This window comes from Argiope bruennichi, chromosome X1 (genome assembly GCF_947563725.1).
Source record: "Argiope bruennichi chromosome X1, qqArgBrue1.1, whole genome shotgun sequence".
NCBI classification, from domain to species: domain Eukaryota; kingdom Metazoa; phylum Arthropoda; class Arachnida; order Araneae; family Araneidae; genus Argiope; species Argiope bruennichi.
In genome coordinates, this window is record NC_079162.1 from 18,021,713 (window position 1) to 18,048,762 (window position 27,050).

At 27.1% G+C, this 27,050-nt stretch overlaps 1 protein-coding gene across 1 annotated transcript in view; it reads left to right on the top strand.

Moving 5' to 3' along the window:
* Nucleotides 1-1,114: 1,114 nt before the first annotated feature.
* Nucleotides 1,115-27,050, top strand: part of LOC129959451 (rho GTPase-activating protein 26-like) — a 77,709-nt gene continuing 51,773 nt past the window's right edge. The window contains exons 1-8 of the mRNA XM_056072284.1: nt 1,115-1,376; nt 3,624-3,719; nt 6,483-6,544; nt 7,458-7,529; nt 15,464-15,565; nt 16,508-16,618; nt 20,208-20,250; nt 21,903-21,964. Of these exons, the coding sequence (XP_055928259.1) occupies nt 1,223-1,376; nt 3,624-3,719; nt 6,483-6,544; nt 7,458-7,529; nt 15,464-15,565; nt 16,508-16,618; nt 20,208-20,250; nt 21,903-21,964 (702 nt within the window). The 5' untranslated portion in view covers nt 1,115-1,222. The remainder of the gene's footprint in view (nt 1,377-3,623; nt 3,720-6,482; nt 6,545-7,457; nt 7,530-15,463; nt 15,566-16,507; nt 16,619-20,207; nt 20,251-21,902; nt 21,965-27,050) is intronic.

Sequence of the window (27,050 nt, forward strand, 5' to 3'; positions counted from 1 at the left end):
AGTTAGGTGCCTTCTACCTGTTTTATTATTATGATTAAACTGGATATTTTGTCAAAAATTCACCAATACAGGATAAACAAAAATATTTTGAAAACAAGGCAGCAGCATTATTTAATGATTAAATTACTCTAATCCACAATTTTTTCCTATAATTAAGTAAGAGTTAAAATCTATGATTTTTATAAGTTTTTTTATTAGGCTAATATCTTCTTTCATTATTTTTGCAACTTTTTTTTGTTGCAAAATGCATTGCTATGTCAAAATTTCAATTAGCTCCTAAACACTTATGATTAGACATTATGAATAACATTTTTAAAGACTAGTTAAGATTCTTCTGGTGGTTTTTAAAGCTAAAGAATTTGATCCCTTGAAAATGTTACTTTAAATAAAATTTAAAATAATAAATAAAGCTTTTTTTTTTAAATCTAATATTTTTGTATTGAAACCACATATCAAATCTTAGCTCTATAACTCAGTCAGCTTTTGTGTAATTGTGTTCCCAGATAGACATAATTCCAAAAATATTTTCTAGCTACTGGAAAGTGCAAAACAGGGAGATTTACCAAAATCTCCTTTTTTTAAAATTACAATATTTTCTCTTTGTATACAAGAAATTAAAAAAGATGAATTCTTAACTATACAATTTTGACTCTGCTAATTTCATAAATATGCAATGAACAAATTTAGGGTAGTTATTTAAGAAATATCTTTCAATACAATTTTGTTTTTGGTCCTGAACTGGCAAGTTACTGCCATTATGACTAGTAACTAGGTGTTTGGACGTGTTTTTTAATGAAAATTTCTTCTAGCGATAAATACACGAAAAGTTTTTAGATTGTTCAGCAGATTGTCTATGAACGCGGTAAATAGGCATTTAAATATTGTTTTTTTTTTTTTTTTTTTTTTTTTTTGTAAAAGTAGCATCACATAAGTTGAAGGTGTAATTTATTTTACATTAGATACATACAAGACAAGAAGAATGGTCAATCGTTACCCTTTTTTTAAGCCAATACGGTTAGCTTGCCAACCTTCTATGGTTGCCGAGCTTCTAGTGACGTCGTTTGACCATCCAATCAGCGTTAGGATGCACTAATTCCCAGCTTCTGATATAGGCGCTTCGGTTGCCGTCACATAAGCAAGTATTTCCTGTTTTGATAAGTTTCTTGTGTGACAATATTTACATTGAACTTCTCATGACTTAATTTTACAAAATATTTCAATCATGGGTCTACTACCATTAGAATATACGGACTGTTTAACAGATACTCCTCATTATCGAGAAAACCTTCGTGCTCATGAAAAAGAATTGGAAAGAACCAGCCAAGCCATCAAGGGTCTAATCAAGGAGGTCAAAGATCTTTTGGCAGCCGCAAAAAGTAAATTGAGTTTTATATTTAAAAAATTTGACTGTATTGGTTATAAAGCTGTCAAGTAAGAAATTTCATTTTCAAAATATGACACATATATAAGAGTAAATCTCACTCGGAAATGTTCGAAATTTTAAAGTTCTTCGCCAAAACGAAATATTTACCTTAAAATTTATATGCCCTAAATTCTTCTCAGCTATGTAATTTTTAATACCAAGTGCAAAGCGCCAAGAATATTCGTTTCATTTTTAATTCTCTAGTATTATTACCCTGGTACAAACAGTGTTGACAACTAAGTATGCGAAACCCATTTTGTATCTTACCCCTTTTTGTATGTTAGTTTCTCATTTATGTTAATTTTTTTTAAAAAACATTGATCAGCACATATGTTGGCAAGAGTTTTTCATTTTGTTTTAATGTTAGAGTTTTTCATTATGATTTAAAATGTATGCTTTTTTCATTTTTGTTGTATTGAATTTTGTTATGATCATTTCCTCATCTAATATAATTTAGTTTATCTACTTTGCTGGTTTCTTTTATTTTTATTTAGTTGCAATCACTTTCTCAATCTTTATATGTATAGATTAAAGAAAGGGAAAATATATGGGAGGCTGTTTATCATTATTTAAATTTTGGCACGAAAGGAATCTTAATGCATGTCATTTATATAAAATTATTATATTGGAAAATGAATTATATATACTTTTCCCATAATGACTGCTTTTTAACTAATATATTTTACCATGTATAGTTTATATTTGATTCAAATATTATGACATAATTGATTAAATAGTTGTATGTATGAATAATTTATGGGAGATACTTTTTAAGTCATTGAATTTTAAATTTACATTCTGTCTAATATATATATATTTATTGATTTTCTTCTTAAGATCTGTACATAGTATTGATTGCACTTTTCAATCATTGTTAAAGTTTAATTAAAATACTATTTCATATGGTAAGTTTTATGTTATAATCTTATGACAAATTTTTGTTTCAACAATCAGATTATATATTTACATTAAGATCAGAAAGGATTTGTATATATTGAAGAATGTATCGGAATAAGATTTATATCCTTTATTTTTAAATCATTCTTTTCTCCAAAGTAAACTGTATTTAAATTTTATATAGGGAGAAATTCAGAAAAACAAACAAATTAATCATTGGTTTCCTTGCTTACAAGTTAGAAATTTTAAAAGAAATTAAATCAACTGTGATTTAAATTGCTTATTTTTTTTAACCGTATAGAATTGAAAACTGAACTGCTAATTAATAAATTCATATATAGCAACTTAAATTGTTGCAATGCAGTACGTGAACTTATGTCCAATTGAATATCTGATTGAAGAAGTACATTTAATTCAATGCATTTTGCATAACTTTTTAATAGGTCAGTTAGTTCAAAAATCTTGTAATTTATCAGATGCATCTATTTGGGCTCTATATAAAATATATGCAATAAAAATTAAATATAACTTATTTTATGATGAAGGTTAAAAAAAATTTTGTTTTTCTGAAATTTATTTAAATTATTAAATAATCTTTTAGATTTATAATTTACAGAGTAAAATCTCAGTGTTGCCTACATTGATGCATAGTTTTGGCAAAAAACATGATAAATAGTAATAGAGGCTTGAGTAGTGAAATGCAGTGACAGCCCTCTTTATATGGAATGTATGGCAATCCTAAATATAAAGAATTTTTTGAAGTTAATTATTTAATTTTTATCACCCTAGAAAATATTATTACTTTAAAAATAATTCATTTGTTAAAAAACTAATTACTTATTATGAGTTCAAAAATGAGTTGTAGTTTCTAAAGTATTATTTTATTAACATTAATTACCTTCTTTGCTGTCATGAAAATAATGTATGTTAAGTGGAGTATAAGTGTTAATTGCTCTGGATATATATAAGCATTTGCAGATTAAACATTTTGGGACCTTATAGTTTGAACATGCAAATTTTAAAGTTGTCAATCTTATAATTATTTGTTTATGCATTGTTGATATTTTTTTTAACAAATTGAAGGCACATGTAATATTAAATGCTTGCATGATTCTCATACTGTAAAATTATAACAAAACTAATGGCATGAGTTATTTTTCTCATTGTGAAATAGGATGATTCTCATCAACAATTTTTATTTTTAAAATTATATGGAATTAAAAAAAAATCCTGACTCTTTCTGTGGAGTGTATTAACCATATCATAATTTTTAAATATCTAAATTCATTCTCTTTATTTCCAGCATTATCGAAAGTGCAACGAAGTTTAGCATCCACATTAATGAATTTTCAGTTGGACTGCATTGGATCCAGCCAGACAGATGATGAAATTATTATAGGTTAGTAATGTTTTTATTTAACATGTAAAATTTGCTGTTTTATGAATCCTTTGATTTTTTAATTAATTTGTAATTAATTTCACATGAAAACAGCAATTTAACCTTTGTCCCTGCCTTTTCTTAACTTGATCTCTTGTGAATATTAAAATGTTAATTTTCTTTTTGAACCCCCCCCCCCCCTTGCCAGTTTTGCCTTATCTGTATGATGTCAAATTGAAGTGGAACAAACATATATTTCCTTAAATATTGTCTCTAGACAAATACTTCCCATTACAAAATTTCTTTAAATAAGATGGGCAGTTCTATAAATATAGTTTCACTTCTGTGAAAATTGATAGTAAAAAATTTTTAAAAATGAATTTTTATGTGTCCCTGTGGTGTAGAAGTGATAATTACAGTCATCTATATATGCAAAAAAAAAAAAAAAAAAGTGTTTCTGCTTGCAAAATTTTGCTGGTATATTAAAAGGCAAATTTATTGACTTGAACCCCTTTTTCATAACCTAAGCTGATGTTTGAACCTTTTATTGCTCGTTTCAATAATAGTATACAAATCACAGTAAGTTATTAAAAATACAAATCAGAAAATAACAATGTATTTATTAATTTTTAAAAAATGGTCAAATAATGTATTAATTATAGTTCTTGCAAAACTTATTCAAAATGATCATTTTCACTACCTGTACAGACAATACTTGCATATATGTGCATCTGCATTACAATTATATTTATCATAAAGCATCAACATTTCAAAACGTACCAAATTACGGAAATACATTGCTTTTTAAGAAAGCTGAATATCACAAACACAGCTGAAAGCAACAAATTTCTTTTTCTGTTTAGAATTCCACTACTTCTCTGAGATGCCTTTAATATTCAGTTTCACAAGTTTCTTTACTTTTCCTTACTAAGACATAGTTGCAACGATTAACCAATCAAAGTGAAAGCATTATACATGATTAGCAAATTTCTTTCAAATCATGGTGATTGATTGATATACTAATCAACAAATATTTGCACTTGATAGTTTTTCTGCATTAAATAAATTTGCATTTCTAAACTAAATGTTTATATTTGATAAGCCACCTCTAACTTTAGAAACAGACATTTATTTGCAAATTTTGTTGTTAGAAGCCTCAAATTTTGTGGGCTCGTAAATTAATGTATGAGAAATATTTTACTCATTGACATTTTTACAATGTGTGAGAATTTTTTTAATTTTATAAACTTCTTATTATCAGTTGCCATAAAAGCCAATTTGTTTTCATACATTATTCACCTTATTTAATGAACTTTATAATTAGCAGTATATATTTAGTTATAATATTTAGGGAAATAAATACCTCTTTGACTTTTTTAGAATACCCTATATATATTATGTATAGAATCTAATATACATAGTATTGCTGGGTTTTAAAATACTTTCATGTTTAGTATTTTTTGTAAAGTATTCTTTTGTGTGATACACTCTTTTTGTCATCTAATTGACCATGATATTACATCTATGAAATTTACATAAAATAGAAACAAATCAATGAAAACAAACAGGGCATCTAATTAGACGAGTTGAACATAAATGATTAAGTCATGAAGAAACTTTTAAAAGGCAACAACTGACTACAGTGCTAGTTTTTTTTTTTTTTTAATGTCATGAGTTTGTTTCCATTATTTATGAAAACTAGGACTTAAATTATTTTCATTTTTTCATAAAATATATAATAACTTTTTTCTGTAATTTTTAAATGTCAGATCTTTTTTTTTTTTTTCTTTTTGCATATACGTTAAAAAGCAGGTTTTTAAAGTGATTGAGAAAATTCATTTAGAACATGGTCTGTTTGTAACAGTTTTGTTAATTTTATGATGGTAGCCATCCCAGAATGCTTTAGTTCTTGGTTTTATAAGACTGCTAATAAAATTTCTAAACATAATGAGTTAATGTAGGTAGAAATCTATACTTTGTATCCCATTCATGTTGAATCTTATTTGTTGTTGCATATATAAAAATCAAATGCAAATTTTTTTTGGACATGCTATGCTTCTATGTTAATACTGTCATTCTCAAAAACGATATATCCATCTAAATGAACTGGTAATTTGTTATTAACTATAAATAATTTATAAATTACTAAAATAGTTCAAAAATCCAAAAGGTTGCTGTTTTAATAAGTTACTTAATTTATTTAAATTTTATCTGTTCATTCTTACACAATTTCCAAATTGACAAATTGTTATTCACTTGGGGAAATAAGTAATTTTACAACACTTAAGCAAATACATTAAGCATACAGGTAAAATATAATCTGCAGTTAAATAAATAAAAGTGGTAATTGAACAAATTTTAGAATTAAAATGCAGTAAAATAAATTGTTTAAAATAATAAAAGTTTTAAAATTTAGCATTTCAAGACAGGTTTGGACAAACAGTATTCTAATTTATCTGCTTTTACTTTGCATTCATAATATTTTGTATCTACATGTACATTTTGTAACATATATATAATTTTTAACTTTGAAAATGATTAAATAATGTGATATCAATTTTTTAATGATGTTTGACTGCATAGATGTTTTAACAAGTTGAGTATTTCAGAATGTTTAATAATTTATTTTGAAAGTTGTAAAAAAGTATATTCACTCATTACATATGGCTATGAGAACATTTTTAGATATGTTTTCATAACTATTCATACTTGTACTAGTAAGTTTATCACATTTGCTTGAATGATTTATTAGGTTTTAAAAACTATTTAATATTAAATTTTTAGCTGGTTCGTTAAAGGAGTTTGGTCGTCTTTTATGCGTAATTGAAGACGAAAGAGATAGAATGGTAAGTCCCTAGCTTTGAGTTGTATGTTTATATTCATATCAATTGTGATGAAAATATTATTAAACTTAAGCTTTTTTGCAGGATTTCAAAAAATTTACCATGGTTAAACTGCTCTAAAATTTCTCAAAAGGATGAAAAGTTAACCTGGCCATAGCCCAAATATTAGTACTTTTAGAAGTATTAATTTAAAACCGAAATGTAGATCTGTTAGCTATAAAAAATGTAATGTGCTATGAATCTGGAAGCATGTGTTAGGCCTTGTCTCATAACTTTGATAATATGACTTTGATCTTTTTAACCAGTTAATCTAGAACTTACTTCTATATAACTTAAATCCCAGCATATTTCTTTTATTATGTTAAATGCATAAAGATACTTATGAAGTAAAATTAAATTCTGATAAAAAATTGGATTAAACATTTCTTTTTAAATTATCAAAAAAAAAAAAAAAAAAACTGAATGAAATGTCATTTTAGAAAGCTTTTTGTACATAGAGTTATAAAATATTTTATTGATGAACTGAAATATCAAAAAGCAAAACAAAAAATAACAATTTGGAATATTTTGCATTACCTTAAAAATAAATCAAAGCAAATCATAAAAAAATTAAAATAATGACACTTTTTTAGTTAATAGGTTAAAGTTAATAGGTTTTAGTTAATGACAGTTAAAATTTGTTTAGGAGTTTGGGAAAGCATATTAACTTCTTAGACAAAGCAAAATGAAAGCCAGTATAATAAATTGAATAATAAACTTGTTTTTAAATATTTGTATGCATAAATTTTTTAAATAGTTGTTTTCAAGATTCAGAAATTTATCATTTTCATAAAATTGTAAATTTTTGCTGTTACTCTCTTTGCTGTTGCACCCTGATTAATTTTGTGTATTCTGAGATATTTTATCTTTATTTTAGCTTGATAGGGCTGAAGAAACTTTAATAATTCCTATAGAAAATTTTAGAAAAGAAAACATTGGATCCGCCAAGGTATATATATACATATATATTTAATTTAGCAAATTAAAATTGTAATGCATAGTCTGTGAAACTTATAAGCTCAATGAAGACAGTGAAATTGAGAGTTGAACCTTGTTCACATGTAATGATTTGAAAAATGGCTTGATAAATATATTATGATATTATTTGCAGACTGAATCTATATAACTTTAGACAGTTTAAAAGTAAATTTCTTTTTCTAGAGTATTACTGGAAAAATTGCCTCCCTCGTTTTATTTCTTTATTGTTTGTGCATTCAGTACTTTTGTTTTTTCACGTCACTTCTGTGTGAGAACAACATTCGTGTGTAATTTTGACCCTATTAAATTGTCACTCGGTTTTATGACAGTGTTGCACTAGCTATCTATATTTATAAAAAATGAAAAGAAAAACATTAAATAAGTTTTGATATACACACTGTAGTTGTTATATCTGCCAATATAAAATTCTGTGTAATGTTCTTTGTAATATATGTTCATTAAACTCTTTGATTGAAATTTTTGACATGTTAAGCATTATCCAATAATTTACCTGTAGTACATGTTTCTTCCTTCCCAGTTAGACATGAGACAAAAATTACAAATAATAAAATTTCTGAAATCTGATACCAATATAAGTTTTTTTCTTCTTTCTGATCAGGTTTGGATAGTTTGATGTGATTAATTTGAACTTACATGATCAGGGTTGCCACGCCACCGAGAGAACCTGGAAAACACAGGGAATTTGAAAATCAACAGAAAAAACTGGGAAAATGCTGGAAAATTTGAAATTTTTCATAAAGATCGTGACAATACAGGGCATTTTAAGCTTCTAAATTATTTTTCCCCCTTCTAAAAAGTGTCGTGTGCAAGAATAAAGGATCGTAGCCGTAGATTCCAAAAACGAAACAATACCATTCGCGATTGTGTAATGCGGGAATTCTCCCCTTTTCTGCGATCTTTCCTTTTTTCTTGTATAGATCAGTCGAGTTTCGATTTGTTAGACTGTTGTTCTTTTTCAATGGGATTCCCGAATTGCAGTTAATGAGCATACGCGAGACTTCTGTAAATACGTGAAAGAGTAGAAAATGTTTCTCTGTTGGGAACATTCAATCTGCGGAAGCAGCGCGATGGTATTTAGTCTACCTTACTTGAGTTTATTGAATGGTTTATTTATTATTTGAGAAACTGTCAGCTTATTCAAAGTAGATTAAAGAATATTTTTAAAACAATGAGCTGCACAAAATCCGTATTTAATACAGATTGGATGAATTAAAAAAAAAAAAAGAAATCCTGATTATGCTGAATGGGTCCGTCGAGTACCCGCAAAATACTTTTGTTGCATTCTGCTCGCTTTGTAAGAAGATAATAAGTGTAAGTAATATGGAAAAACACGCACTTACTAATCAAGTCAAAAGAGGACAACAAACAAGACTGCCTGGCAATTCAAAAGAGTCATTATTGATTTTAGATTTAGTATCTAAAAGGAATACATGAAATGATGACGTCAAATCCGAAAACGTAAAATTTAACGTCCGAAAATGAACCGATTTCGAACTTTTTAGCTAAAGAACAATAGTTTAAAGCTGAATTTTTATGGATATTCAACCTTGTTTCATTACATTCGTCCTTTAATGCATACAATCATATATCGAAAATATTTTGACATATGTTAAATGAAAGTGAAATAGCTATAAAATATACATTGGGCCGTACAAAATTGTCGTACCTTATTTGTTAAGGATTAACTTAATGGAACTGATGGCTGAAAAATATACAAAAGTTGCTGAAATTGATGCCCAAATACATAGATTGGCAAAAATAATAAAATAAAGAAAAGTAATTGTACTTTGCAATGCTTTTTTTTTAGTAATCATTAAATGATTTGTATCATGATAAGAAATTTGTTTTGTATTTTAATTTACCAGTGTTTAAATTACCCCCCCCCCTCCTTAATATATAAATTTTGTCTTGCTAAATACTAGATAATAAATAAAGAGAATTTTTTTGTATGTAAATATATATCTTCTTTTAATATGCTATTATTTCGGATAATGTTAAATTGTTGCTAACTTTTCTTGCATTTTCCATCCTTTAAAATAATTTATCTTTATAACTAGCACGAGTGCTATTTGCACATTTCCTCGTACCCTGAATATATGGACAGGGAAAGCACAGGAAATTTTTTTTCCAGTTTCGAGTGGCAACCCTGATGATTGCTTGCAATTAACTCAGGAAAAATTAGAGAACCTTTCTTACATTTCAAGTATACACAATTATTTTTTAAGTGCTGTTATTTTACTTTGTATCCCTGCAAATTTAGAAAACATTTGACTTTCCCTCCTGTACTATGATGAATAATTAATAATGGGTTTTTAGTTCTCATGTCTTTTTAATTATGTATTATATAAAAGGTGCAGCACTAAATCATAGGAAAATTTGTATCAGATTTAATAATGATTTCATTCAACTGCTGAAGTATTGTACTCTTAATATAATTTCCTTGGAAGAATACTCATTCAGACTTAAATCTTACTAGATCCATGTAAGAAAAAACTCCTGCCCTGCACTATGATAATTCCTAACATTAATTTATATTTAACTTTAGAATTTTTTCATTGTGATATTGTTATCTATTTAGTATATAAATCCTAAGCTAATTTTGTTCACCATAAGCCGGAATATTTTAAATAATACATTTTGTGAAGAATAAAAATTTCTTTTTACTTTTTTTTCTTAGTTAACCCTTTCTAGTGCCATGGGAAGTATGCTTCCCACCAAATTTATCAATCTTTGTATGAAATTATGTAGGTTGGCATAAGTTCTGACTAATTTTTTTAATAAGTCAGAAACTTAGATGCTTTAGTTCTTTATCTCAGGCAAAATGATGTGTCTTGATTTGTTACTTAATTATTAATTAACCAAATTAATTAATTAATTAATCAAATTAAATTTATCTAATAAGTTAAATGAATCCCTTTTCTTATTCTAATTTCAAGCCTAAAAATATTTTAACATAATATGACTAGAAAAAAAATGGCCCTTTAAAGGGTTAAGATGTCTAAAAGAAAAGAAAGCCGAATTGTAATAATTGCAAAATGAAAATGGAACTGAAAATATGTAATTAAAAGGCGAAGCAAAAATGTTTATCTCTTTACCAGGAATAACAATTTGAAATTAGTGGGCCATAGTGGCCTGGTGGTAAGATCTCGGCTTCGGAATTGGATCGCTTCAGGTTCGAGACCTGATTCCACCGAAGAACCGTCGTGTAATCGGCCTAGTGCACGTTAAATCCGTCGGGGCCAAACGTCCTCTCGCTGGTGTGGTGTGGGAATTTGGAGAGGTGGTGTTGACTCAGATGTCGTCCTCGTCCTCTGCCGTGGCGTAAAATTACTAAACTAAATACATTAATATAACTAAACTAAACTAAACTAAACTTGAAATTAGTGCAAGGAAATATTTCATGGTGCAAAATTTATTAGATGAAATAAAAATTCCTTTCTTCTATGAGCCTGAACTGAAAAACAAATTTTAAAAAAAGTGTATATTATTGAAAGGGCGGATGAATGAAAAACTAACTTGAAATTAAAACATATAAATGCATTAAAGAAAGGCAATTTGTTAGACATAGCTAGAACAGTGGGAAAAAAAGGGGGGATTATGTAATTAAAAGATTGAATGAATTAATGAAAATAATTTAATTTCTGCTTCAACAATGGAAGGTATTGTTGCCAGTCTGGAAGAGATATTTATAAATGTTTCTTAAAAGTATAAGAGAAATTGTACGGCATTAAATTAACAATTAAAACAATTAAACTTCCCTTTTGTTTTGAATATCAAATATATGCTAAAGTTTAGCAAAATCAGACAAATATAGATTTGTCTATAAATTAAATAGCTTTTATTTATATATAGTGGTATTAAAAATTAAGCTAAATCAATTATTATAAGAAGATTATGAATTGGTTGCATTTCTGTTTGATATCAATGCAATAAATTTTAACACGAAATACCAGTGTTAATTCTATGCTTTGCTTCTAAGATAAAGTAAAAGCAAATTTTTATTCATAATAAAAGATAATGACATATATATGTTTGTGTGTTGACCATTGAGTCTGTAAAGCATACTGGGAAGAGCAAGAATGAGTATCTCATAGTTTTTTTAAAAAAAGATTATTAAAAATTAAGAAGGAATTTGCCGTTTTACATCGATAACTTCCAAAAATATTTTCATATAAAAATAACTTTGAAATAACATGAAATTTCAAAAAATAAAAAAAAAAAACTAATGGAATCAGTGTAGCTGCGCTGTGTTTTTATAAATTTTACATTCTTAAAAATAAAATTTTTGACACAATTTTTCAATATGTTTTTTTAAAGAAAAATAAATCAATTTTATTGATTTAATGACTAGAAGTCATAAATTTTTTAAATCTAATGTTTCTTTATTTTTGAAAGGTTTGATATAAAAATGTACTTGTATTATTTTGGCATAAACTTACCTTTAAAGACAGATTTGCTAAATTGTTTTGACGAGCTTTTTTCTTATTTTTTAAATTTTTTTTATGATCATAAAATCGTATGTCCATTTTTACAAAATAGCTTTTTCTGGACGTTATGTCACTCATTTATTTGCTATAAGTACGATAAACATTTGCCATTTAATTAAATTATTAATGTGCAATTATTGTAATCTTTTTTTTTTGGAATTATGCATGCCTCCCCCCAACAAATTAATTAAATTTCATAATTTTTAGAGAACTATTCTGCCTAAAAACTTTTTTAAATGAATTTCTTTAGATTTAAACCATGACGCATAAAAATTTAACGTAAATACCACACAATTCCTATTTACTGGATATTTAATTAATTTCCTGGTCATTTATAACAATTAGTTTTCATTTACCAAATATAAACTAAACTAGAGAATTTATAGTTAATTGACATAATTAAATTAGTAGAATTAATAAGATATAAGAATCAGCTGGCGTCTAATATTAAGACCAAAGATGTCCAATATTTAATGTATCAAAATAGTGTAAACATAGAGAAACCATTATTTACGTATACCAAACTGAATTTTATTTTCTTTTTTACCTATAAGCAGAATGACTAAAAACAGAAACACAACTTACCCTTACGATTTTCTAAAAAAAAAAAAAAAAAAAAAAATCACCAAATATTTGTTTAATAAAATTTAAACTTCTTTACTTTTTCTTCATTATAAACATAGTCAAATATTCTTTCTTAGTTATAAACATGATCATATAATCTCCCTTAAACACATAAATGTAAGAAAAGGTGTAAATGTCCTTTTATCACTTTTGCAGTAGTTATCACATTCCATTTCCCCCCCTCCGCCCGTTGTGATTGTTTTAGTGGTTTCAAAACTTTTTTTCTTTCAAAACTTCAAAAAGTCAATGACATCGTTTGTCTGTAAGCTTTACAATAGCAAGAAGCAGCTACAAAAAAAAAAAAAAAAAAAAAAAAAAACAACAAAAAAAACAGTAAATACTTTCTAAAAAAAGGGATATCACTGTTTCTTCTTCAAGAGTTTATTGTAATTGCAGCCAAATTGGCCTGACTGCACAAGTACTTTCATGTTTAATCCTCTATAAAAGACTTATTCTTAAATTGTTTCTAATTTATACAGCAAATTTTGCCGATCTAATTCTTAAATTTATTTTTAATGGACATTTTTGAGCCCTTTCCCTCTATGTGCAACATGGTGAGGAACCAATCTCGCCACGCTCTCAATCTCTCAGCCTGCTTCAATTTATCTTACAAGGGGAGGGCACGGAGTTGAAATCTGAAATCGGAACGAGATTTAATAGAATGATAATATACATTTAGAATGTTCATTCATGAAAATATTAAAACGCAATGGCCAGTCAATTTCGAGAAAATGGTCCTCGAACTTTTGGTAAAGTGTATATACTCATAACTTGATTCCCGTCCGGATGATCCCAATGGCATGGTTGTCTAGGTAACCGTCTCGTATACGGAAGGGCAGGATTCGAACCTGGCTGGGATTTTTCTTCTTTTTTTAATAATAATTGTTCAATTAAAAATTTACGAATACTTTTAATTAAAATGTTTTTAATTTTTTTATCCAAAAATAAATAATTATTATCGAAATACATAATAATAAAATTAAAATTAAAAAAAATTTAAATACAGATGCACTTTCAAAAAATAAAATTATTTCAATTTAATTATCGATTTACAGATAGTTTTAATTAATATGCTACTTATTTTTATGCAAGGATACATGCTTATTCTTTTAATATTTTGATTATAATTAAATGTTTAAAGGAAAAATAATTAAAAACGTAACATTAGTGGCTAGATCATTTAACTTGCTTGCATCATTTTCAAACAATTGATTTTCGAATTCTTGGATTTTAATAATAATAAATTATCAATTCTAATTCATCGAAGCTGTATTTATATCAAAAATTGAAGGAAGCAGCTGATATTTGTTAAAATGTAAGCAAACGTCCCCAACTGCAGTAATGGGAAAAAAAAAAAAAAAAAAAAAAATAGTAGAGAGCAGGTGTTAATTTATTGAATGCTTATGCAGATGGTTCACAGTGTATTAAGCGTACACAAAATTCTTTTTATTTAATCGAACGTGATAAATTATCCCGAAGATAGTATAAAAATTCAATCAATTGTGAATCATCAATTGTCATCACCAATTTTTAATAAGATGATAAGGTATGCTGCCCAACTTTCTGATGAAAGAGATACTTTTAAATGTAAATGAAATTTGTTTTCTCACAGATCTCTTAAAGAAACCTTGCTCTTGTGGGAAATCATTATTTATCAGTTGTGTAAGCGGTCGAAATATATTTTGTTATCAATGTTTTTACTATAGTTACCATACTGGTTCTTGTATATAATCAAAAATAAATGTATGTAGGATAGTTTTTTAGAAATATTGAATAATTTTTTTACGATGTGAGTATTTATAATTAATAATTATCACCATTTATATTATATTTATTACTATTTTTTAAATATTAAAGTATAGTTTGTATTAAAATAATAAACATTTATTATTACATAAAAATAAGTAGCATATTAATTAAAAATATCTGTAAATCGTTAATTAAATTTAAATAATTTAAAAAAAAGCATTTGTAATTTTTTCTTTTAAAATTTTAATTTTAATATTATGTATTTCGATAATAATTATTTATTTTTGGATAGATAAAATAAAAGCATATTAATTAAAAGTATTTGTAAACTTTTAATTGAATAAGAATTATTAAAAAATAAAAAAAATCCCAGTCAGGTTCGAACCCTGACCTTCCGTCTACGAGTCGGTTACCTACACAACCATGCTATTGGGATCATCCGGGCGGGAGTCAGGTTATCAGTATATAGGCTTTACCAAAATTTGAGGACCATTTTCTCGAGATTGACTGGCCATTGCGTTTTAATATTTTCATGAATGAACATTCTAAATGTATACTATCATTATATTAAATCTCATCTCGAACTCAGATTTCAACCTCGTACCCTCCCCTTGTTAGTCTGATTTCAAAACTTATAACATTTTTACCCATAGCCTAAGATATTAGCTATTACTTATAGCGAAAACAAATTCTGATGGAAAAACGTTTGCGTAGAAAAGTTATTGTCTTGCGAAATTGCATCTTCCAAGAAGTTATTCAAAAATTTACTGGAAGATACAGTTAGTGAGAAAAATATTTAGACTGATTTTATTTATGAAATTTTGTTTTGCCAAAACATCTTAAGTGTCTTACATTACAATGCTGTTTGTGAATATTATTGCCATGACGTTTTTAAATTATCTAAATTAAAAATCCAATCTATGAATTTAACAACTATTCTAGACATTTTTCCATCTTGTATATATTTTGTATACATTTCTTGAACTTGTGTGTCTGATTTCAAAAACATTCTGAACTTTAACAGGAAGGTAAAAAAAAGTTTGATAAAGAAACTGTCAAATTCTGTCAGTCTCTTGAACGCCATTTGAATCTTTCTGCAAAGAAAGGGGAAAATCATCTTTTAGAGGTATGATATTTTTTATTCTATCATTCTTTGAAAGGTAATACAAAAATATCTATTATTCAGTTGAATTTTAATCCTACCGTGATTGATGTAATTGATGTGTGCATTGAAACTATTTTAATAAATATTTCTCCAGTTCTTGGAAATATTAAAATTCACGATAAGAAAATATTCTATCCATTTCAAAATATATATGTAAATGAGTTTCAAGTAAGCTTCTTTTTTTCCAGCCTCCGAATTATAATATGTGTTTATCAAATAATTTATTTTCATTTAATAGGGAAGTCCTATCTATTTAATAAAAAGTATATTTTATTCGTAAAATTTTTCAATTAAAATAATTTTAGTATATTACTGTACTTTACATTGTCTTTCATTCTTTAAAATTATTTCTTAAGTTTTACTGAAAAAACAAGTGTTATTATTCGAAAAAGTTTGAAATTGTGCTTAAAAATTTTTTTATATACTTATTTTTAAAGAGCCCATTTTATTTTTGAACGTAAGGCAACTCAGTAGATCATTTTAAATGGACACTTAATTTTCTTAATTGAAGTTCCTTTAAAATATTTTTAATATTACTTTATAATCGTTAAAAATTGTTTTTAATTTTCTCAACCAATGAATTGGAATTTTTTATACTCCTCTAGATTGAGGTGAATTAAAGTTTAGCATTATTTCAGTGGCAATGATGACCTAAATAAAAGTTCATGGTCTTCCAGTTTTTGTTTCTACTTAAAATCTGGGCTCGATTAAAACCGTTGGTTATTGATTGAATGATTATATATTAGGTGACGTAGTGGTTAGTTTTTGTCCAATTTTAATAAATGAAATTAGTGATGTTATCAGTTTTATATATGTTTAGTTTTCAAATTAGTATCCCACTGCTTATTAATGCTGAAATTTACTTTTAAGTATTTGTTATGTACAAGATTTGTTAAATTTTAGGCTGATGCTTCTCTTGAAATGGAACAACGGCATTTTTTCCAGGCTTCTCTGGAGTATGCATCTTTATTAACAAAAATTCAAGAAAAGAAAAAGTTTGAATTTGTTGAAACAGTAAGTTTTTTTAAACTATTAGATAATTTTTGTTGTCTCATCTGTAACGCAAAGTAAAATGTGTCTGTGTATGAAGAACAAGAATGAACATTGGCAACATGAAAGTTGCTCATACTTTTCTCGAGTCCATTAATAGGGCTATTATACTATTTTTAACTTTCAAAATTAATCATATCTCAAGATATTTAATTAAATAACGAAAAATATTCCAAACTTCAACTTTTCTGTAGTGTTCGACTTAGTAGCTTTTGAAATAATTATCAAATGAAAATTGTTTGAATGTCTTCTTAAAATGCTAATTAATTATTTTCCTTAATGGCATTAATTTAATTACTATGAGAGATTTCATTTAACCGCTTAACTGTTTTGCCCGAGTACCATAAGTGCATCGATTTATCGAATTTTGATAGTTGTAAGAAAAAATAAACCATTCATGACGATTATAATTCAATATTAAAATTACTTCGAATACATAGATAAGTTAAGCGTTTGAATCAAAATAAGAAAATATTCCCAAAATAGAAGGTATCATCTTATTAGATAGTAAAGAAAATAAAACAGTTAAGAGGTTAATTTTCATTAATTTTGAAATGATCGTGATCATTGTATATTGTATTGTCATTCAGGTTTTCAGTTTTCATTTCCTCTGAGTAGAGAGATTTTGGGAGCAAAAGAAAAAACGTTGAGCTGTGTTTTTCAAGCGCTAAATGTCAAAAAGATATTTCGAATCATAATAGTAGCTGGAATTCGAATCACTTAGTTAGCTGGAGGTCAGAGTTAGATTCTAACGGCATCTTCTTTGTTCCTTTTAATTTTTTCAGATTTATTTAAATTAACAATTTACAAATAGTTTTAATTAAGTTTTTCATTTTTTATGCAGAAAGTAAATGTTTTTTCTCCGAATAAATTTTTTTCTCTTCAAATAAAATTTAATGAGAATTTTTTCTTGAAATAAAATTTTAATTTCTTTTAGAAAATAATTATTAACATGGATGCGTTTTTAAAAAGAATTTTCAAAGTTATTTAAATTAACAATTTACAAGTAGTTTTAATTAATGTTTTAATTTTTATCCAAAAATAAGGCTTATTCTACTAATATTTAAATTATTATTTAATTTTTAAAGGAAAGATAATTATAAATACATGTCTAATGTCTATAAATAATTTAAATTACCATTTTCATAAAACAAATGTTTAAATTTTTGGATTTTATTAGTGACAAATTATTTGTTTTAACTAATCGAAACTGTATTTATAGCATATTAAAAAGAACAGTTGATAATTTATTAGATATGTAAGAAAACGTTTCCAATATTAATTATTGAAGATAAATAGTAGCCAGTTGGTGTTATTGAATGCACAAGCTGATGATCCCATATTTCTGTGATCGTTCAAATTCGGTGTAAGGCTTTTTGGAATGCCCTATATTGCTTTTTAGTTAATTAAGCATGATATCGATGATGCTTTCTCAAGTTAAATGTTACTGTTCAATGCTAATGTTTTGTTTCTTTTAAAAATTAAATTATTGCAATCAAACCTCGCATAATGAGCAAAACAAAATGGTAAAAAAAGTGACGTGGTTAAACATCGATGTTTCACAGTATGAGTAGCATGGGGACACCTTGATGTCGCATGTTGGATTGGCCTGTATCAGTTTGTGTAGAGCGCTTATTTGAGGAGAACCATTATATCTGCTTGGAAGAAGTTTTGAGTAGATAGCGGTAGGGAATAAGATTCTGAACGGGTTTGAGCAAATGCCTGTCAAGCCTTAATCGACGAGATTGTGTCTGTGGCCAAAATTATGGGGCTAAAGGTGAATGACAACTATATCGATGAGCTGGTAAAAGAACACAACTAGAACTACTGAAGAAAATACGGCTCTGCGTTCTGTATCACAACAAAAGCTTGGCAGGAAATTTGGTCAAAAGAAGAGAAAATAATAGATTCAACAGAGCAACAACCTTCTAATGAAATAAGGGAGATAGTAAAAAGTATGGAATATCATTGTATGTACGTTGAGAAAAACATCCTAATAAGGCGGTAGCTATGCACACTATAAATTTATTTAATGATAATGCGGTTCATTTTCGCAAACTTTTAAACATAGTCAAAGGCTTTAGTCAAAATGACTTTAGATAATTTTCTTGCAAAAAAAGCATTTAAGTAATAAATTGCATTATTATAGATTTTATTTTTTAGGAATGGTACGTATTTTCCTATTTTACGTGGATTCCTTGAAAAATGCTTCGCTTAACGGGTGTTTCGCGTTAGGAATTCAGTAACAAATTATGCTCGATAAACTAGGTTCCACTTTATTCAATCAATTAACATTTATGTATAGAAAATTAATAATATGTATAAAGCAACATATTAATTAAAACTCTGTATTTTCATAATTTAAATAATTTTGAAAATTCTTTTCAAAAGCTAATCTATGTTTATTATTATTTTTCTTTTAAAAATAAAATTGTAAGTCAAGTATTAAGAGAAGAAACATTTATTATTATTATTATTTGCATAAAAAGGAAAAATTGTTATTTAAAACTATTTGTAAATTATTAATTTACTTTAAATAATTTTGAAAAAATTAAAAGTGGGGAAAAGATGCACCTAGAATCAAACTTCCAGCTTACAAAGTGATTACCTTGATAACCATGCCATAGGGATGCTGAATGCGAGAGAAAGTTTATAAGCAATGTTGAAAGTATGAAGGTTATTTTCTCGGAGTTGTCTAGTTATTGTGTTTTAATATTTTAATGAACAAACATTCCTAAAGGTTACTACCATTAACTAAATTTCACTCTGAAAATTTTCCAACTCATGCTCTTTCCTTGTCAACCTTGTTCAAATTAGTTGCCTAATAATGGTGTTTCAATGGCGATGGGGTGGACATCTTGTATTACCATGTCTCATATCGCCAAATGAACAAATTGAAATGTTGACATGTATCTGTTTGGGAAATATTCTTGGTACATTCGAATTAGGTCTTGTGCATTATCATCCATGAAATTCATATCTGAAATCCCATTTATTATACAGAATAATCCTTTCCTTATAATGCTCTCATTTTAAATCATTCTTCCTCATGCTCTGTGCGCTCCTCCCAAGAATCTTCCTACGAATTTATTTTATTCTTTTTAACAACATTTTTTTTGTAGCTGCATTTTTATTTTAAGCTTTCCTTCTATGTACTTTAATACCTTTCAAAAGAAATCGACTTAAATAATGTTATAGGAATTGGAATATGAGGGACGCTTGAAAACTATCCTAAAAAATGATAGTTGTTTTGAGATACCAAGCAAAATTTTAGTTTGCGCCTGAGTTCTTGTGCCTAAAATCACTTCTCATGTTTAGGACTGAATTTGCGTTTACTCTGCATCTCACTTTTCAGGTCCTTGATGTAAATGTAGCATTTACCATGTTACGGCATACTTGCACTTTTCATGAATAATTGGATGCTTAAAACCGTCATGCATATGTGTTAATTTCAGTATAATTTCTCAGTGTGTGATGATGTTTGGCTATAATATTTCTTTATCATTGAAGTATTTATTGTTTCTTTTCCCTTAATTTCTGTGTATATTTATAGATACTAAGTTTCATGGTTGGCATGATGACCTTCTATCATCAAGGTAAGTTTTCATTAAATATAATTTTTTTTAATCATTCAGAAGAAGTTTCTGAATCTGCATGGATTGCTGCAATTTTTAATCCTTCCCTGTGCATTTGCACCATGTATATTTCACCCTTTTTTGCTAAACCTTCAATACCTTAATACTTATGTATTATGTTTACCTTTATTTAAACTAATTAAATACTTCAAATAATTCATTTAAGTAAAATAAAGTGCAAAATTCTATATTTCTTTTCTTGTTTTCTTTACCACTTGTATAAAGAATAACTGCAATTGAACAATAAAAAGAATGTGCAATATCGTAGGGTTAATGTTAGATATTTTTGTCTGATACATTATAAGAAACTTGATAATGATTTGTTTTTAGTTTCTAGTAAACAAATGCCTTGATAATGATTTTCTTGATTTTTATGTGAGTTAAAAAATGTTTTATCCATAAAAATAATTGTGGTTCTTATTAATTACCCTGTTTCATCCTCTGTCTCAGAAATATTTTATTCTCTTTTTAGTGTTAAATCTCTATTGTAATAAAATGAATGATCAAGATTTTAAAAAAAGTATTTTTATTAAATGTCTCTATATGTGTGCTGTTTTTTTTAAATGTGAATACAGTAATTAATATACTTTAAAAAGTATTATTCCTTGAAGTGGCCGGAATTTTATTATATATCTTAAACTATGGGCCTCTATTCCAAATAGGTTCATACAGAATAATATTGGGTTACTAGAATTTGGGAAAATTTCCTTTACTGTTTTTATGTAAAAATTGTCTTTAAAAAATGAATAATTAAATAAAAAGAAAAGAAAAATTATTTGTTGTAAAAAAAAAAAATCTTTTAGTGTTGTCTGCAATAAGGAAATTATTTTAAACTTTGGATTTACAATGTTTTTTCCTCCCAAGTGAAGGTAACAAATGGATAATGTTGAAAATTCCATTACACAGAGCTCTTACTCACTGCTCTGGAATTCAAGGAAGAAGGGAAACAATGTCATTTTCTGTTTACAAGTGTAATAGAAAGGACTGTGCATGTGTAACACAAGGAAACTAATGTTGGAAAATAGTAACTTTAGAAATTACCCCCCTCCAAAGCATATGCCTCATTTGCAACAGTCATGGGATCTAAATGCATTCGAAATTCTACTTCAGTTTTTCCTGCACTAATCAGTACTTTAAGAAAGTTTTTTTAGGGTTGAGGAAGACTAGAAACGTTCAATGAAAATTTGGGCGATTATTGTTGAATTAAAATATTTTGTGCAAAAATTGAAGAAAAAAAAAAAAAAACAGTACTTAAATTTATATACTTGAAAATGAAAAATGTGTGAGAAATAGTGTTCTTATATATATTATTCATGCTTTTTATTTTTTAAAATATCATTTAATACTTTTTCTTTACATTTTTCTTATTGCTTCTATTAATTTAAAATTCTCGGGTATTGTTGCGTAAATTAATCGCTTTTGTGGATGTTCTTGAGTCGCAATCATACTTTTTTTATTTGACCTTAATTTGGTTTACACATTATACATTTTTTAAAATCTATTGCATCACACAATTTATATAATTGTAAATTTCCAATGCAATAATTATTAAAAGCTACATTTTTTAAATTTCTGTTTCTTTATAATTTGTTATCATTATAATCTTCCCTTAGGTTATGAGGTTGCAAATGAATTTAAACCTTTCATGACTGATCTGCAGAGAAGGCTACAAAGAGTAAATATAACTTTCTTTTCATTCCTTGCCTCTACTCCTCTTTGAATATTTGATTGTAATAGTTTTTATCTTTCAGCATATTTGCTTCTTAATATTTTTTTTCAAGATTTAATCAGTGGATTAGATAAGGGTATCGTCCATAGTTCAAAAAAACAAATTGCTGAGAGGCAGTCGTGTCATAAATTAGAGCTATATATATATTATTGAAATATTATGATTGATTCATATTAGCCATTGAAATGATTTACCTTTGCATCATCAGTACGTAATTTTGTTGTTTTTATAATCTTATAAATTAAAATGAAGTTATTTGCAAACATTTTAACTCAATACGAAATCTTTATGGAATTCATTAACATCTCAAGAGCTCTCATTCTTTAGTTGAATTAAGGAGGTCGGAGATGCAATAATCGTCAAATTTTGTAAGTTTTTTTATTAAAAAATTTGCAAAATTTGACGACGTTTCTTTCTGCTTAAAATGACGTTTAAATCATGTTTCTATCTTTAGTAGAATGAGAGATGTAATTATTTCATGGTGTGTTTTGAAAATGTAACACTCAGACAAGTGTCAGGCTCTACATACTCTAGTAAATGATGGAAAGAAAAGGGCGTAATACTTGGTGGAAAGAAGCGCGGAAACCTGAATGATATAGTTACAATATATATATATATATATATATATATATATATATATATATATATATATATATATATATATATATATATATATATATATATATATATATATATATATATATATATATATTACTGCAAAAATATAACTGCAATAGTTAAAAACAAAAACAATGTCAAAGGGATGAAGAGGGTTATTTATGTGATTTTTCAACACTGCAGTTTCAGACTCTAAACCAAAACATGTATAATATTCCCTACAGGGCTTAAATCTTGGTGCTTCTTTAATCGAGGCCTGGCGCTGATAAAAGCCAATGACAGCCATTTAACACTTCTCTGCTAGAAGATGTTGTCCCCAAAATGAGGCCCATTTTTCAAAGGCTAGCTTCAGATAGCCCGTTGGAAAGATGTTCAAGAGGCGGAAACCCAAATCAGTGATGACTCAATTTATAATGTTATTTGGAAACGTTGTCCCCAAAGTATAAACTGTTCTAGAGTAAGGGTAGATATTGCAGCATCTAGAGGTATATCATATTTCAATAATGGTATAAAGGTATCAACTTTAAATTTGTTTGATTTTGGTTTTCAGCCTCCATGCCAATAATCTGTAAGCATGTTAGTAAAACTGCGAACGCGTCATAAGCGAAGAGCATTATTCAAATAAACAGAGAATTTTAACTTTATAGAAAAAATAGTTGTTAACTTTATAGAAAAATGAAATTAAATCAGAGTTTTAAGAAAAAAGAAGTTACTTATTCCTCTAGATGCTTTTAAAAGGTATATATGCATTTAATTAATATTAATTCTGACTTTAATCTTTAAACGCATTTTTTCAAGATTTCTTGTATTCAGATTGTTATAAGTCAATAACTAATAAAGATTAAGGGATGAAATTCGGAATATATCTTTTTAAAACATTTTCTTTCAATTTTGTTTCAGCAAATTAAAAAAAGGTTTATTTTTGAAAAAATATGACTTTTTAAAAAAAATTATTTTAGAATTTTTAGAAATATTCTTTCAAATATTTTTAATTTATTATTAAATTAATATTTTTAAAGTGCTGAATCAAAATTAAAACTCATGTATTTGTGTTTAATTTTTTAAAAAAAGATTGATTTTGATTGATTTAAAAAAAAGATTGATAAAGAAAGATTAAAAAAAAGATTTTAAGAAAATTGGCCAAGAATATTTTGAGTTCTAGAAATGACCCCACTTTTTCTTTAAAAAATTAAATTTGAAATAAAAAGGTTTTAAATTTATGTTGTGATTTTGCTTATTAGTTAGAGGGTTAATCAGTACAATAAATTTCAAAATTATGTATAAATAATAAATTTTTAGAATATTCTCCGAACCCCCTTAAATTGACTTGATTTCCAAAACTGAACGATTCTTCTATATTCACTTCAAGTCTAACTTGTTAGTAGAATATATTCTACACATGCTGGATCACAACAGTTGTCATAGGAAGTAGGGTACTATAAAGTAGAAGGTTAATAGAAATGCAGATAGCTAGGTGACACTTTAACTCGCTGATTTTTCGCCAAAAAAAATAAATATATATTCACCTTATTACAATATTTTAAAAAGAAAGAATTAGATTACTTCTTTCTTTATGTTCATTGTTTTGTTTAGTATTATAAGCACATTTATTATTCAACCAATAAAGTTATTTTATTTTAAGTTAATATTCACTTACACACGAATGAAAGACTGATTTAAAATCCCATATAATTGAAAGCAATATACAAGTGAAAATCGCTCAGGTTTCTATTTTTTATGTGAATATTCTTTATAAGAGACTGAAATTTAGAGGAGCCGCTATTAAACAAAGTATAATAATGGCTTTGAGTAACAACCATTGCATAACAGCAATGTATTTTCTTGTTAAAGGCCAAATATTAATCGAAGGAAATACATATTATTTGGTTTTTAAACTTACAAATTAAAATTAATGTAATAATTAATGGGTTTATTTAAAAAATAAATCATTTTTGGATATATATTTAAAAAGTGATATTTTAAGTAAAAATTAATGAATTAAAATGTCCATCGTCATTTATTCATGAAAATCAAATTTTTAGTATTATAAAGCAATTAAAAAAGTGCTCCAAATACTCTATAATTTTGCTATAACACTTCACACAGTAACGTTTGCAAACAAAAGAGGCATATAAGATTATTAGAGGTGTTATATATATTAAAATGTGCATAAAATTGTTAATTTGAAATGTATTTGTATAAGCTAAATATTTAGAACATTTGGAATAGAGTTTTAAGTAACTGAGAATATCAAGAGAAACATGTTTTCTTTATGAAAATAAACAAACAAAACATACTAAAACTATTCAGAACAGTGCAAGAAATACATTATATGTATTATAATATTTATGAGAAATAAAGTATAAAAAAATCACCAGCGCTTGTTAATTCCAAATCACTGTCACTCGAATCGTTTATAGAAATTATTAAGTTGAGCTTTTTGCATATCTCATCTACAAGTCCATCAATTTCCCACATTTATTTCTCTTGCTGTTACAAGATAAATTCAGTTTTTCCAGGTGTAACTTTTTGTAATTCTTTGATTATGAGATCCTTAGCATCATTTAGCTTAAAAGTTTTATTTTCGCATGCTAACTGCCCTTTAATTTGGCTCGAAATCATTTCAATGGGTTTTAGCTTGCATGATAAAGTAGTAGTTTTTAAATTGTATGTCCATATTTCTCTACAATTGTTTTTATTCGATATTTGTCATAAAAACATTTCATTTCAGAAACTTTTTGTAACAGTCCAATCTTCATCATATCTTTATTTCAGAAAATATTATTTTGTGATAACCATTCTTGAATAGAAGTTGTTGGAATTTTTTCCTCTTTTACCGAATGGTAAAGAGCATTGTCCATTACAAGTACGTTTTCCTTCAATTTTGGAAGCACATTTTAAAATCATTTTTCGAAATGATTAGTATCTATTTCGTCATGATAATCACTACTTTTTTTCCAATAAAAATTTGCTGCGTTAGGAACGAAACTATGTATGTGTAATCAGTCTTTCTTTACCTTTTAGTGCAGATAAACATACTATTGAATTTGAATTCTCAGCAAGATAATAAATAAGTGTACTTTTCCTTATCTGTAATTTTTCTCAAATTATTTCTTCTTCACAAAATAATATCTTGCCTCTCCAGAAATTAAGCCTGTGTTTTTCGTTTTTCAAAAGAAAATCCCAAGCCTTTTAATATTCTGTACAGCATTGTTCGTCTAATGTTTTTCGAAAAAATGTCTCTATCATCGTTTACATCTTTTTAAACTTTATCTAGTGTTGGCATCCCATTTCTACGAAAAAATGCCCAGAATTTTCGTCGAATGCAGGATAATGTAAAATCATTATATTTTTCAAGCCTTTTGTGTTTACTTACTAAACCAGGTCTCTTCTTTCCGGCTGTAGTTTAAAAGACTGAATGTTCTTCCCCCCCCCCCCTCGAAACACTTGAAAGGTGTGAAAATTTATCCACGATTTGATTGATAGAATCTTGAGGATTTTCTTCTCGAAGTCGAAAATAAACATTTACTATGTTTCTGATTGCTACGCTTTTTGTATTCTGCGTTTTGATGGGGTATAAAACGTAGTTATCGTTAACTCTGTGGCGATCCTGCTTCCATCAAAATGACTGTATTCGAAAAACTATTTTCCTAACTTCGCACCGGAAGTACGAAGCAGTTATCTACGATCAAGCGCGCAAGCTGTGCGAATTAAAAAGATAAATTTCCGGTCTTTCAAAAAATCTGTTGTCTGTCGATGTGTTAGCGTTAAAAATTAAAAAGATGTTTATTTTTATATAAAAAAAGTCGTCGCTCATTCTTTATGTGTGGATGTAACTTAACTATCCCAATTTGCAACCTTCTCCACTAAAACATCCCACATTTGGTGACTCGAAAAGTGAAAGGATAACTTTCCCAGTTTTCTTTATGCATTAAATGGCGCCATAGCGCATTTCTTCCTAATGGCGGTAAGCGTATCGTTGAATATTGTTTCTATTTTCACAGCCTAAATAATTTCCATCGGAACTTCTGTTATATAATTTGGATTAGCATTTTCATATTATTTACTCTGATTATCAGTATATTATTTGTATTTTCGTATTTCAAAGCAGTTTTGTGAAATTATATTTATAACGTGCCTTTGATTTCTTGAATAAAACATGCCAGGAGATACTCCAAATTCCGCCAACAACGACGCAACAGTTTCTCGTGTTGGCGTCAAACTTCCGCCTTTCTGGAAAGCTAACCCTGCATTATGGTTTGTTCAACTTGAGGCGCAATTCGCCTTGGCGGGAATTACTGCTGACGATACAAAATTTAATCATGTTATTTCTGCCGTTGATTCTGATATTTTGAATTGTGTAAGCGATATAATATTGAAACCTCCTGATACTGATAAATATCCAACATTAAAA